The sequence below is a fragment of the Mobula hypostoma genome, chromosome 27 (genome assembly GCF_963921235.1).
Source record: "Mobula hypostoma chromosome 27, sMobHyp1.1, whole genome shotgun sequence".
NCBI classification, from domain to species: domain Eukaryota; kingdom Metazoa; phylum Chordata; class Chondrichthyes; order Myliobatiformes; family Myliobatidae; genus Mobula; species Mobula hypostoma.
Window position 1 is genome coordinate 3,967,661 of NC_086123.1, and position 15,971 is coordinate 3,983,631.

A 15,971-nucleotide genomic window follows, 5' to 3' on the forward strand; every position below is an offset into this window, starting at 1 on the left:
TCAGAACGTCCCCTTTCCCTACCCCAACCTACCACTGTATGTTTGACCGTGTCTGGGTGATGTTCAAAATTTCTACTCGGGAGCAGGGACAGACAGCTGAACTTGAAATCTGCCAACCAACGGTGTCGGGCAACTCATTCACAGCCCCCTCATTTGCCTTTTTATTCCATTACAATCCTTTGTTCTCAGGCTGCAGATTATTGCTATCTGACAAACTCAGCAATTCAAATTACATTTTTAGTTAATGTTCCAGCTCTTAGTAGTTTTATTGCTTGTTTGCATGTGATGTGTAAGAAGTGATCACTACATCTGTGCATTCGCATTGTACCAGACAAAGACTGCTCCTTACTGTAACTAAGTTAAAATAAGTAGTAGTTTTCCCAACAAACTCTTGCTCCAGAAGAGCAGTTTGAACAGGAGTATTGACCATTTACGTTTGGTTCAGCTTGTCAGAAAGAGAAAATAAGCCCATTCTTATTGAGGAAATCAACATTTATGATTCCTCCTAATTGTCCCAAACTATTTGGCAGAATTACCAAAACAATTTTGTCTATTTTTAAAGCCTTGAGCCAATATTCCAAATTCATGTGAGTTTTATTATATCTTCCTGAATTGTACATGACCCAGTTCATGTTTTGTTTTCACCAACTATAGTTCAGATAACTAACAAGGGATTGGAATATCATAGTTAAAGGAAAGGTAAAACACCTCCCAACTTTAGCTCATCACAAGCAAAGCAACTTTGTCTAAGATTAAAAAATCATAATTTTCCTTAGGTCACAGTCTATTTCATCAAACATGGAGTGAATTCAAAATCCCTATCTTGCTCTTCATCTCTGTTATTATCTGGTCTCTATCCGACCTTCATTCTCACTCTCTCTGAATCACAGGATCTTAAAAGCTCCCAAGCTTCAACGAACATTTTTGAAACTCAGCCTCATCTGCTCTCTTTTCCCTCCACACTCACTCTCTCTTTCTCTCCCTCTCCTCTCTCTCTCTCTGTCTCTCTCTCTTCCTCTCTCTTTCATTCTCTCTTTACTCTCACCAAATCACAGGATCTCAAAATTTGGCAAATCTCTTTTGAAACTCATGGATCACTCACCCACTTTCTATCAATTCAGAACATGAAAAAAGTGGTCAAGATGGCGCCAGCGTACGACGTTCCCATAGTCGACATCTTCCAGATGACAAGCAAAAAGCTTTTTCACTTCTTTTACGTATGTTTTCACCTTAAAAACGTTTCTGGAGGGATAGAGCCTGCAACTTACAGCCTTCAGCACCGACGATCCCACTCCGGGTTGTCCCACATCTTCCCCATCACAGTCTCAGCCATTCCCTCAGCAGATTCTGGATCAGAGCCGAGCATCCCTCCACCAGGCAGATACTCCGGTGACCCTAATGGCTGCAGGAAGTTTATGACCCAGTGTGAGCTGACTTTCCAAGCCCAGCCAGGTCGGTTCAGTGATGATGTGCGTACGTGGTGAATCACTCGGACTCCATTCACCTGTTCAATGCTCTGTGAGAACAAGGTTCCCCCTACAGCTCAGTCCTTCCACCAACTCGTGGTTGAGTTCAAGAGAGCGTTTGATCTTCCGGTGCAGGGTTAGGAGGCAGCTCACCGAATGGTAGGGCACAGAAGAGTGCGGTGGAGCAAAGGGATCCATAATTCATTGAAAGTGGCCTCTCAGGTTCATAGGGTCATAAAGAAAGTTTTTGCCACATTGGTTTTCATAAATCAATGTACTGAGTACAGGAGATGGGATATTATGTTGAAGTTGTATAAGACGTTAATGAGGCCTAATTTGGAGTATTGTGTGCACTTTTGATCACCTACTAACAGGAAAGTTATAAACAAGGTTGAACAAATACAGAGAATATTTACAAGGATGTGTTGCTGGGGCTTGAGGACCTGAGTTATAAGGAAAGATTACATGGGTTAGGACAGTATTCCTTAGAACGTAGAAGATTGAGAGGAGATTTGATAGAGATGTACAAAATTATTAGTCCTTAGGTATTGTAAATGCAAGCAGGCGTTTTCCACTGAGGTTGAGTGAGACTACAACCAGAGGTCATGGGTTAAGGGTGAAAGGTGAAAAGTTTAAGGGGAACATGAAGGGAAACTCCATCACTCAGAGGGTGGTGAGAGCATGGAACAAGCTGCCAGCGTAAGTGGTGCATGAGAGCTCGATTTCAACACTTAAGAGAAGTTTGGATCGGTGCATGGATGGTAGGGGTATGGAGGGTTATGGTCCGGTGCAGGTCGATGGGAGTAGGCAGTTTAATAGTTTTCGGCATGGACAATTTTTGTTCTGTACTTCTCTATGATTCTACTTCCGTTTCCCATCGAGAAATAATGTGCAGGTTCAGGGACAGGAACCTACCTGAGACTTGAACCCAATCCAGAGAAAACACATTGTCTACTTTAATCTAAGGGTCCTGCCATCTAACCTGATAAATCCAGTTGTGAAAACATCACAGGCCAATGAGGTGACTTTAGATGAATGGCAATAAAATGGATATAAACTTTAGAAGGAAGTGGGGTTGTGAGGACTGACAGAGATGAAGACATAGAATCTTCTCCTCAGTCTCAGCCCGAGACTTACAACTGCAGAAATCCTCCTTTCTGTGGCCCTGAAATGTCCGTCTGCAACTCATTGCAAAGTTTTTGTAAGAATGGTACTTGTGTCTGGAAATCTTCTTTAGAATTATAATCTCTGTTCGAATTACTACAGAGAGTAAATGTGCTCTTTAAGAATAAAATAATGATGTTTAATCTGCTTTGTTAGCTGGAAGTATCCCCTCCTTGGTTGTGAGGGGTGGTCCCACCACTCGAAATAGTGATTACTGACAGCTAAACTCATTCAGAAAAGAGACCAAAATAGATAAGTAAATTAGTCTTTGACTTATAGGTTGCCACAGTATAACCTCTCTCAAGTGAGTAGGCTAATAGCTGTCTATAACTTTAAGGCTTAAGGTCTCGTCTTAAGTTTAGGACAATAAACTTGTTTGGCGGGAGGAGAAGATGGCGGCGCGCCTGCATGTGCGCAGCTCTCCGGTGCAAAATGATATCGTATCTGTTAAATAGGGGCCGTGGACAATTCTGATTTGATGGAGAATGGATGTGAAAGGACAGAGGAACATCTGGAGAAATTTCTGAAACGCCCGTTCGCTGCTGTCGTTACTGTGTGGTCGGGAATCTTTCGGAGGGTAGGCCTCAAAATCCCGTCCTTGCCTGCTTTTGGCCTGATTGTCCTGCTTCTGCTCTCAGGTAAGGAGACTCTCCTCGAGTGAGCCTTACTTTGATGTTGGTTGCTTCATGTTCTAACCTGTTTGTGTCTGTCTGTTCCTCTCTCTCCTGATGTAGCTGGTGTTGGGAGCACTTCCATTGAGTCCAGGAATCTTTATCAGTTCAATAAAATGATTAAATGTACCAACCCAGGCGTCATCCCACCACTGCAATTCAATGACTACGGCTGTTACTGTGGACCTGGTGGATCTGGGACACCAGTGGATGAGTTTGACCGGTAGGTGGACAGACGATCTCTACAAAGCCAGTTACTATCCATTGGAGTCCAGGGACAGAGAAATGTTCTCATTCATTGTCAGAGGCAGCAGGATTGCATCTTCACTGAAGCTTTAAAATACCCCATTAAATCTCCCAATGTGAAATATGTTTCTGATGGTGGTAGTGAGTGACGATTGATGTCATGGGGTTTGCAGGCAGGTTATGGTGCCTGCTGTGGCCACACAAATACTGGCCGTGTGTCCTGGAAATAATCAGAGAGGGCAATTGCTGATGGTATATCTCACAATCTGCTTTTTGCTGTAGTTGTCAGTACTCCGACTTGAGTTAAGTTCCTGTTGGTGCAGATATGGCTGTGTATTAATTTTCTGCTTGGTGTTACTTTCAGTCCTGAAATTGGCTCCATTGAGTTGGTAATGCGGTCTCTGTTGAAGAATTTTTTGCACCGTGGTTTTAGCGAGTTGATTTGCTGGAGCCTCTCCAGTGGTGGTTTCTGAGATGTGAGCCGTGATCAGGATATGCCGTCTGTCCTGCAGTGATCACGAGAGACAGATCACAGATTGGTGCAGCTGGGGCTGAAGGTTTCCTACTGAGGGTGGAGGAGGACAATGACACTTGCTAGGGCTGGGAGACACTCAGTGCCTGTTGACTTCAGAGCCCCAGTGATGGTACAGAGGGTAGTGCTGGGTTTGCAGTGCCACCGGTCTGTACTGGAGCTCAGGACTGTGTTGTGGAACACACCGAGGACAGAGCAGCTGCTCCCAGGGAGGATTCTGTCCTTCTGGAGGATTGAACAGGGGGTTCGATCATGGCAGCACAAGAGAGAACCATGACCCAGTAGCTACCTTAGTAAGGGAGCGAGGAAGGAAAGGAGAGAGGGCAACCAGCTGGTCGATCAGTCTGTTGCTTGTTGTTGGGTCTTGAACACACACAATCCATAGAAAAAGGGAAGAACTAAACATTGGTCACCTTCTCAGGTCTATTGTGGTCACGTCACTTGGAGGAATTCTTTTCCACATTCCCGACTGAGTCCCCACAGATCCTGATTCCACATCCCACTGTGAAGCTCCTCCCCAACTCCCTGGTACGATATGAGCCTGCTCAGTTACCCTCAGCTCAGATCACCTCCTGACTCTTAGCTCTACATGGGAAGTGTCTGACACTGGAGGCTGCTGTAACAGTGTTCTGTTCACTCTAGTCCATGAGTTTTCTACTAAACGTTATCTGTGATTTTACAGGTGCTGCCAGACCCATGACAAGTGTTATGAAGATGCTGACAAAAAAGAGAAGTGCAGAACTGTCTTTTCACCCAAAATGATATATTACAAGTACAGCTGCTCAAAGGGGAAAATCAAATGTACAAGTGAGTATGATCAGAGAGTGCCTCATTGTCTAATTTTTACCTCTGCTTCCATGGTCAGCAACTTTTGTCCATCCCTCATCGTCTTTGTGAAGGTGCTGGTGAGCTGCCATCTTGAACCACTGGAGTTGCCCTGGTGATGGTTCTCCCACAATGCTCTTGTGCTGAAGCTCCAGCATTCAGACCCAGTGATGATGGAGGAACGGGTTATGTTCCATGTCTGGATGGTGTGAGACTTGCAGGGACCTGTATGTGATGCTGATCTCTGTCCCTCTAGATGGTAAAGGTTATTGGTCTGGGAGATTTGGCTGAGATACACTGGCTGCTGAATTGTACAATAGCACAGAATGCTGATAGTGGATATTGGTAGAGATCATTTCATTTGGTTTATTATTGTCGCAGGTAACAAGCCACAGTGAAAAGCTTTGTTTTTCATGCCATCCATACAGACAGAGTTGCAATGAAATCAGTTCCTTTGTCACTAGTAATGACGAGCTCCTTCTGTGTTTGGGAGCTGCACTCACCCAGGTACTGGGGCGATATCCCACTCCTGGCTGATGGTGGAAAGGCTTCAGGCAGTAAGACATCAATCACTTCTTATGGGATGTTTAAGTTCTGACCTGCTCTTGTAAACATTCGTTAATGCATCTTGGTGAATTATATGTGAGGGTCACCAGTGAACTCCAGTGCAAAATCTCAGAGACTCTGGCAATTCAAACACAACAACAGATTTAAGACAGAAAGTAAGCAAGAAAACTAACAAGAGCTCAGGCAAACTATGCAGAATCCTGACAAACAGAAATCGCTCAGATACACAGAAGAACTCGGTCAGAGTTTCACCACACAAGGGCCCACAATGACTGAGCAAAGAGGGTTTGGCCAGTTCCCCTGACATACACCCTGGAGCACATAGCAATTCAGAACAGCCCCGAGCCCAGGCAAAACATTAACCCCCAAGTCAACGACTACACTGAAAGACAGAGAAAATCCTGTGCTGATTCAGTTACCCAAATTGAATAAAAGTGATAAATGCAAGGAGAGCGTCTGATCCGATATGAGACACCTGCAACACAAAGTGAGTGAGTTCTAAGAAAAATAATTAGAATCCGGTTACTAATTTCTCAAAGGACATCAAACGGCTTTCTTGAAACAAGTCCATAAAGGAAAAAATTCCTTTATTCCTCCAAAGAGAAAAGGTGGGATCACTAAGTGAAGGTTTAAGTAAATAGTTTCGATAAATTAAACTAAAAAGGTTAAATTTTTTAAGATTAAAAGCTTACGAAACTGGTACCAGATTCGTAATGATAGATTAATCATAGGCTTTATATTTAGAATAGAAATTTTGGCTAATTGTACAGGTAAAGGAGCTCCTGATAACGAACTTAAATGAAATTGTTTCACAATTTTCAATTCCAAATCAACCCAAGATGGTCGTCCCTTTTTATCAGTCCAATATAACCAAGAACACGCATAACGTATATTAACCGCCCAATAATACATTCTTAAATTAGGCAAAGTAAGAACTCCATCCTTTTTTAATTTTTGTAAATGACATTTTCCAATTCTTGGTCTTTTATTATTTCAAACAAAAGATGAAATAATAGAGTCAACTTGATCAAAAACTTCTTAGTTAGAAAATTAGGAATATTTTGAAATACATATAAAAGTTTTGGTAAAATCATCATTTTAACTGCATGAATTTGACCTGCTAATGAAAGTGTAAGTGGATTCCATCTAGAAAAAAATTGCTTCATAAAATCCACTAAGGGAACTTTATTAGCTCTATAAAGGTTTCCATAATTTTTAGTGATGATAATACTTAAATATTTAAAAGAATCCGTAACTTTTAGAGGAATGTCATCATATATAGAAGCAGAATCATTTAAAGGAAATAATTCACATTTATGCAGTTTTAACTTATATCCTGAAAACAATCCAAATTCATTGAATAATTTCACCAAACTAGAAATAGATTCTTCGGGATTCGAAACATAAACCAAAAGATCATCCTCATAAAGGGAGATCTTATGAATAGTCCCATTTCTAGAAATTCCTTGAATATGTTTAGCTTCACAAAGTGCAATAGCCAAAGGTTCCAACATCAAATTAAATAACAGAGGACTTAACGGACATCCTTGTCTCGTACCCCGGGAAAGTTGGAAAAAGGGGGATCTACAGTTATTAGTGATAACAGTGGCAATAGGGCTTTTATATATCAATCTAATCCATTTATTAAAATTAGTACCAAAGCTAAATATCTCTAAAACTTTAAATAGATATTTCCATTCAACTCTATCAAATGCCTTTTCGGCATCTAGAGAAACAATACACTGGGGAATCTTAGAGAGGGATGTGTATATAATATTTAACAGTCTTCGAGTGTTAGAAAACGAATAACGCCTTTTATAAACCTGTTTGATCCTGAGAAATAATCTTAGCTAGTATATTCTCTATCCGATTAGCCATTAATTTTGAAAGAATTTTGGCATCCACATTTAATAATGAAATATGTCTACATGAAGCACAATCAGTAGGGTCTTTATCTTTCTTAGGAATTAAAGAAATAGAAGCTTCATAAAATGTGGAAGGTAACTCTGCAAGCAGAAAAGAATCTTTAAGCATTTCCAACATATAAGGAGTAAGCAAATGTTCAAATTTTTTATAAAATCCTACAGTAAAACCATCCAATCCAAGAGCTTTACCAGATTGCATTGAAAGAATAGCTTTCTGAATTTCTCTTTCAGTAAAAGGAGCATCAAGAATTTGCTGATCTTCAACAGATATTCTAGGAAAATCAATCTTTTGTAAAGAGGCAGCTGGAAACTGAGATTTATAGAGTTGACTGTAATAGTCTTGAAAATTTTTATTAATATCTTCATAATTACAAGCTAAACTACCATCTCCCTTACGAATTTTTAAAATTTGTCTTTTAGCTCTAACTGCTTTAAGTTGAGATGATAATAGCTTGTTACTTTTATCTCCAAACATATAAAATTGTCTTTTTAAATTAAGCAAATTTCTTTCAATAGGATAAGTTAATAGTAAATTATATTGTGATTGAAGTTCAACCCTTTGTTTAAATAAATCAACATTAGAAGAAACTGCATAAGTATTATCTAGATCTTTAATTAGTCTTGAAATTCTATCTAACTCTATTTTTGTCTGTTTCTTGAGTTTAGCCAAATAAGATATTTTCTGACCTCGCAAATATGCTTTAAGTGTATCCCATATAATCAATTTCGAGACTTCTCCCGTATTATTAAGAAGAAAGAAATCTTTTATCTGAATCTCTATAAAGTTAACAAAGTCCGAACTTTGTAATAAATTCTTTGGAAAGCGCCAAGGCAAGTTTACATTACTAACATCAAAAGTTAGTAAAAAGTTAAGCTCAAAAGTTAAGTTTAAAGAAACATAGAAAATAGGTGCAGGAGTAGGCCATTCGGCCCTTCGAGCCTGCACCGCCATTTATTATGATCATGGCTGATCATCCAACTCAGAACCCCGCCCCAGCCTTCCCTCCATACCCACTGACCCCTGTAGCCACAAGGGCCATATCTAACTCCCTCTTAAATATAGCCAATCAACTGGCCTCAACTGTTTCCTGTGGCAGAGAATTCCACAGATTCACCACTCTCTGTGTGAAGAAGTTTTTCCTAATCTCGGTCCTAAAAGGCTTCCCCTCTATCCTCAAACTGTGACCCCTCGTTCTGGACTTCCCCAACATCGGGAACAATCTTCCTGCATCTAGCCTGTCCAATCCCTTTAGGATCTTATACGTTTCAATCAGATCCCCCCTCAATCTTCTAAATTCCAACGAGTACAAGCCCAGTTCATCCAGTCTTTCTTCATATGAAAGTCCTGCCATCCCAGGAATCAATCTGGTGAACCTTCTTTGTACTCCCTCTATGGCAAAGATGTCTTTCCTCAGATTAGGGGACCAAAACTGCACACAATACTCCAGGTGTGGTCTCACCAAGGCCTTGTACAACTGCAGTAGTACCTCCCTGCTCCTGTACTCGAATCCTCTCGCTATAAATGCCAGCATACCATTCGCATTTTTCACCGCCTGCTGTACCTGCATGCCCACTTTCAATGACTGGTGTATAATGACACCCAGGTCTCGTTGCACCTCCCCTTTTCCTAATCGGCCACCATTCAGATAATAATCTGTTTTCCTATTTTTGCCACCAAAGTGGATAACTTCACATTTATCCACATTAAATTGCATCTGCCATGAGTTTGCCCACTCACCCAACCTATCCAAGTCACCCTGCATCCTCTTAGCATCCTCCTCACTGCTAACACTGCCACCCAGCTTCGTGTCATCCGCAAACTTGGAGATGCTGCATTTAATTCCCTCATCCAAGTCATTAATATATATTGTAAACAACTGGGGTCCCAGCACTGAGCCTTGCGGTACCCCACTAGTCACCGCCTGCCATTCTGAAAAGGTCCCGTTTATTCCCACTCTTTGCTTCCTGTCTGCTAACCAATTCTCCACCCACACCAATACCTTACCCCCAATACCGTGTGCTTTAAGTTTGCACACTAATCTCCCGTGTGGGACCTTGTCAAAAGCCTTTTGAAAATCCAAATATACCACATCCACTGGTTCTCCCCTATCCACTCTACTAGTTACATCCTCAAAAAATTCTATGAGATTCGTCAGACATGATTTTCCTTTCACAAATCCATGCTGACTTTGTCCGATCATTTCACTGCTTTCCAAATGTGCTGTTATCACATCCTTGATAACTGACTCCAGCAGTTTCCCTACCACCGACATTAGGCTAACCGGTCTATAATTCCCCGGTTTCTCTCTCCCTCCTTTTTTAAAAAGTGGGGTTACATTAGCCACCCTCCAATCCTCAGGTGCTAGTCCAGAATCTAACGAGTTTTGAAAAATTATCACTAATGCATCCACTATTTCTTGGGCTACTTCCTTAAGCACTCTAGGATGCAGACCATCTGGCCCTGGGGATTTATCTGCCTTCAATCCCTTCAATTTACCTAACACCACTTCCCTACTAACATGTATTTCACTCAGTTCCTCCATCTCACTGGACCCTCTGTCCCTTACTATTTCTGGAAGATTATTTACGTCCTCCTTAGTGAAGACAGAACCAAAGTAATTATTCAATTGGTCTGCCATGTCCTTGCTCCCCATAATCAATTCACCTGTTTCTGTCTGCAGGGGACCTACATTTGTCTTTACCAGTCTTTTCCTTTTTACATATCTATAAATGCTTTTACAGTCCTTTTTTATGTTCCCCGCCAGTTTTCTCTCATAATCTTTTTTCCCCTTCCTAATTAAGCCCTTTGTCCTCCTCTGCTGAACTCTGAATTTCTCCCAGTCCTCAGGTGAGCCACTTTCTCCGGCTAATTTGTATGCTACTTCTTTGGAATTGATACTATCCCTAATTTCTCTTGTCAGCCACGGGTGCACTACCTTCCTTGATTTATTCTTTTGCCAAACTGGGATGAACAATTGTTGTAGTTCATCCATGCAACCTTTAAATGTTTGCCATTGCATATCCATCGTCAATCCTTTAAGTGTCATTTGCCAGTCTATCTTAGCTAATTCACGTCTCATACCTTCAAAGTTACCCCTCTTTAAGTTCAGAACCTTTGTTTCTGAATTGACTATGTCACTCTCCATATTAATGAAGAATTCCACCATATTATGGTCACTCTTACCCAAGGGGCCTCTCACGACAAGATCGCTAATTAACCCTTCCTCATTGCTCAAAACCCAGTCCAGAATAGCCTGCTCTCTAGTTGGTTCCTCGACATGTTGGTTCAAAAAACCATCCCGCATACATTCCAAGAAATCCTCTTCCTCAGCACCTTTACCAATTTGGTTCACCCAGTCTACATGTAGATTGAAGTCACCCATTATAACTGCCGTTCCTTTATTGCACACATTTCTAATTTCCTGTTTAATACCATCTCCGACCTCACTACTACTGTTAGGTGGCCTGTACACAACTCCCACCAGTGTCTTCTGCCCCTTAGTGTTACGCAGCTCTACCCATATAGATTCCACATCTTCCCGGCTTATGTCCTTCCTTTCTATTGCGTTAATCTCTTCTTTAACCAGCAACGCCACCCCACCTCCCCTTCCTTCATGTCTATCCCTCCTGAATATTGAATATCCCTGAACGTTGAGCTCCCATCCCTGGTCACCCTGGAGCCATGTCTCTGTGATCCCAACTATATCATAATCATTAATAACAATCTGCACTTTCAATTCATCCACCTTATTACGAATGCTCCTTGCATTGACACATAAAGCCTTCAGGCGCTCTTTTACAACTCTCTAAGCCCTTATACAATTATGTTGAAAAGTGGCCCTTTTTAATGCTTGCCTTTTTAAAGGTGCATGATCCGAGACTGCAATAGCATCATATTTACATTTCCGGACTTCCGACAAAAATCGGAAATCAGCCATAAAATAATCAATTCTCGAATATTTATTATGAGCATATGAATAAAAAGAATAATCTCTGTCATTAGGGTGTAAATTTCTCCAGATTTCTATCAAACCATAATCAATTAAAAAGCAATTAATAAGTGTTGCCGAACGACTCGGAAGCTGCTGATTGGTTGAACTCTTGTCAATCAAAGGGTTTAAACAGTTGAAGTCACCTCCCATCAGCAGCATATATTCATTTAAGCCTGGTAATAAACCAAACATATTTTTTAAAAAAGGATCATCTACATTAGGTCCGTATAGATTAACCAGGACAATTTTTCTATTACAAATTGTTCCTTTAATAATTAAAAATCTACCATTATTATCTGAGACAATGTCTTCTTGAATAAATAAAAAATCTGATTTAATAAAAATAGATACTCCCTTTGTTTTATTTTGACAAGTAGCATGGTATTGAAGGCCCTTCCATGTTTTAAAAAATCTATTTTGATCGCCCATTCTGATATGCGTTTCTTGAGCAAAAATTATATCGGGCTGGAATCGATTAAAAACTTAAATAAATGTCTTCTTTCGCTTAATAGGGTGATTCCTTCCACGTACATTCCAACTAATAACGTTTATCTGTTTAAGTACCATTGGATATTATTCTTAAATACAACAATACACACATCCCATCGCGGGCTAATCAAAGATGGCGGAGATGAATATAACCAAATAGAAAACGCGCATGCTCCGGAACTCCATAATGTGAAAAATACAAAAAGTGTGTGTGAAAAAAAACCACAATAAACCCCAAAATACATAAATATCCCCAAACCTCCCACCATCCCCAAAGAAGGAAATCTGACAAAAGAAAGAAAGGCCGGAACACATCCCCAAGAAAAGACATAAGAACGGAATTCCGCGTGCTGCTCAATTTAAATAATAATTAAAAGTTTTTCTCCCAATTCCCCCCTCCCCATTACAACGAAAATACGTAACCTTAAGATAAGAAAGACCAGCAAAGAAAAAAAATGTTGATACTTAATCATTGAAAATAAACTAAGGGAATGCGAAAACAGTCTCCAAAGACGTCAGAGCAATACTATTAACCCAAAGAGTTATCATTCTTTAACTTACTACCTTATTTAACAAAAGAACTAAAGCTAATTATCTATTACTAAACACTCCGCAATATAAGAAAAAAGCCTATATAAACTGTAAGCAAACTATCACTTAATTAATAAAGAAAAAGAAAAATAGAAACAGATAATCAAACCAGTTCACAATCTATCCGCTGTATTAATACACTCCGTATACTAAACAGTCTTTAAAAAAAAGTCATTCTTTAGTCAAACCAAGAAGATCACCTCTTCTTTAAGTAATATCAAAGGATATCTTCAGTTTACCGAAATCTTCAAAGCCTGTTTTCTTTCAGAAAATTATTCAGAAACTCTAATATCCTTCATACATCAGCCGATTCCACAACAGAGTTGACAAAATCCGATGCCACTTGGGGATCCAAGAAGACACGAGGGGTAGAATCTTTAGGAAATAACTTTAATCTCGCTGGGTATCTCAGGGATGGAAAGAGTCTTTTTTCGTGAGCGATCTTCATGACCGATATGAATTTGATCCGTTGTTCCATAACTTCCCATGGATAATCTTCATAAAAAGGGATCTCGGAACTGTTAAATTTTAAAGCTTTCTGTTTTCTTGCACATTTTATGATTTGGTCTTTAACTTTAAAGCGAAGAAAGTTGACTAAAATTGGTCGAGCTTTATCTGACGAAGTGAAAATTCTGTGAGCTCTTTCAATATCGGGAGGCTGAGATAGAATATCCGGGAACAGGGATTGAAACAGGTTGGCAAAATATTCCAATAAATTCCCATTCTCGAAGCCTTCTTCAAGACCCACAATACGAATGTTATTCCTACGCAACCTTACGTTTAAATGGACAATTTTGCGTTGAGCCTGTTCCAATCGGGTTGAAATGTCTGCAATCTGATGTTTCGATTCTTTAAACTCAGTATTCAAGGAAACAATATTTTCCTCAATAGTCTGTAAACTCAGTCGGAACGACTTCAACTCAGAAGTGTTATTGTCTATTTCCTTGTCGAGACCCATCAACGCACGTTCCAAACGCTCAGCCCAGACAGGCATATCTTCTGATTTTACATTCGAAGTTTTTCCCTTTCCATTGCTGGGTTCAAAAAGCTGTTTTCCACTTCTTAAAGGATACGACATAATGACCACTATTTCCCACCAAGATCCAGAAAATAAAAGTTGAATAATTCAAAGTTTAGACTGGGGAAAAGGAGGGATTAAAGGCAGCCACAAAATTTATGTATTACTCCATTGAGCTGCAGGCGGAAGTCCCACAATAGGGTATTTTAACAGACTCCTGCATAGAAACATGGAGCTTAGTAAAATAGAGGGCTATGGGTAACTCTAGGTAATATTTAAGGTAAGGACATGTTCTGCAGAGATTTATGGGCCGAGGGCCTGTATTGTGCTGTAGAGTTTCTATGTTTCTATGTTCTCTGTAGCTGCATCAATATGTAGTGACCTGGTTAAGTCCTCAGAGATATTGACACCCAGGCACTTGAAATTGCTCATTCTCTCCACTCCTGATAGATACAGAAATAAACTGAATGGCAGTAATTACATATATGTTTATTAAATAGTTAAATTAAATACGTAGTACAAAAAAAGGAAATAAAAAAGTAATGGGGTAGTGTTCATAAGTTTAATGTCCATTTAGAAATCAGATGGCAGAGAGAAAGAAGCTGGTCTTGACGTGTGTGCCTTCAAGCTTCTGTACCTCCTTCCTGACGGTAACAATGAGAAGAGGGCATGTACTGGGTGGTGAGGGTCCTTAATACTGGACAACTCCTTCCTGAGGCAGCTTATGGGACATAAAGGCTAAGCAATCCAAGGAAGACTATACACCTGAGAATTATCAGAGGCATAGATAAAATAAACAATCACAGCCCTTTTCCAAGGCAGGAAAGTCTAAAACTAGAGGTCGAGGTTTAACGTGGGAGTAGAAAAAGATTTAAAAGGAACAACTTGTTCACACAGAGGCTGCTGGGTATGTAGAAGGTGCAAAGGAGATGGGAACAATTACAATATTTCAAAGATAGTTGGAAAGCTTCAGAGGGATCTGGGCCAAGTGCAGGCAGATGGGATAGCATAGAAAGACAGTGGGTCAGCATGGATGAGTTGGGCCGAAGAGCCTGGCTCAGAGCTGCAAAACCTTTACGACTCTATGAACGTGAAAGATGGCTGAATTACACTCCTTATTTGAAGATGGTTATTGTCTGACACGTGTGTGTTGTCAATGTTACTCACCAGCTAGTGGTCAGGGCCCAGATATTGCTGGATCATATGCAGAGAGCAAATTATGAACTGAGCATTATTGATGAGTAAGTACTGTCTGGTAGCACTGACACCATCAAAAATCATTTGAAATAGTAGATTGAGTAAATATTTGGCTCTGAAAGCCTGCTGCACTATTTGTCAAGATATAGGTTTATCTTCTTGCTCAACAATTTTTCCTGACTTATTTCAATATTCCCAGATTCCTCCAATTTATCAAATTTAATCAGCTTCAGTTTTGAGTGATTTCATGACATCCACAGCCCTCTGGCACAGGATCTTCCCCCAGTTTGAACCCTCAATGGTTTGCCCTTAATCTGCGCCAGTGACCCCTGATTCTATTTCCCATCAGTACAGGAAACACCTTCTCCATATCTGTCCTGTGATCCCTGCTGTGGTTTCAAAATTCGCCCACAGAAAATGGATTCAGATGAATAAAAGGAGGAATATTTTTGCTTCACTTCATCTCAGCATTTTACAGAATGCAATAGAAATGTTGTGACCAGTTTGTTTGCAGCAGGATCCCAATGGAGCCATGACCAGATAAAATATCTAAGCTGATATTTGCAGGACTATTCTGATCACATTAAAAGAGGTTTCTCCCAAGCTCTTTTGTTACATACAATCTCCTCACCAGACAGATGAAAAATATGCTCAGTTTAACAGTCAGGAGAGAGAGAGATGGGTCACTTCTCCCTCAGGAGCACAGTGGAATATCACTCTTCCAGTTTGTGTTAATATCACTGCAGTGGGATTGAAACCTCAGTCAGAGGCAAGATCCAAGGCTGCTGCTTGGGGCCACATCAGTGGTGAAGGGCTGGGGGTCACCAGGGACTTTTCTAGAATTCTAGATTCAGCTATGATTGTGGTGTAGATCTTCACAGGATTTGTTATTCTGATGTCAATGCATGTCTGACATCAGTTTAAAAGCATCCATTGACTCTAGAACTGATGAGGTCATCACAATGAAATTAAAAACCCAAATTACAATTAGTATTTTAAACGATTTACAGAACATTTATATAAAGATTAGAATGTTGCACATAATATATAGATGGAAGTTGAATTATCAAAATATATTAAAATTTAAAATTATCTTTCATTCTTTCATAATCCAAGGCAAATACTGTATCATTAATATAATGGATTATTTTGAATATGCTTCCTTTCAGGTGGTAATTATCACTGCGCGAAGTTTATCTGTGAATGTGATCGAAAGGCGTCCATCTGCTTCTCGAAAGCAAAATACAACCCTAAGAATAAAGGCATCAGTCAATCACGCTGCAAATAG

At 40.1% G+C, this 15,971-nt stretch overlaps 1 protein-coding gene across 1 annotated transcript; it reads left to right on the forward strand.

The window, feature by feature from the left end:
- Positions 1 to 1,142: 1,142 nt before the first annotated feature.
- LOC134338363 (basic phospholipase A2-like) lies at positions 1,143 to 15,971 on the forward strand. The gene is made up of 5 exons (XM_063034155.1): positions 1,143 to 1,217; positions 3,238 to 3,268; positions 3,365 to 3,524; positions 4,762 to 4,886; positions 15,853 to 15,971. The coding sequence occupies exons 1-5, from the start codon at positions 1,143 to 1,145 to the stop codon at positions 15,969 to 15,971; spliced, it is 510 nt and encodes a 169-aa protein (XP_062890225.1).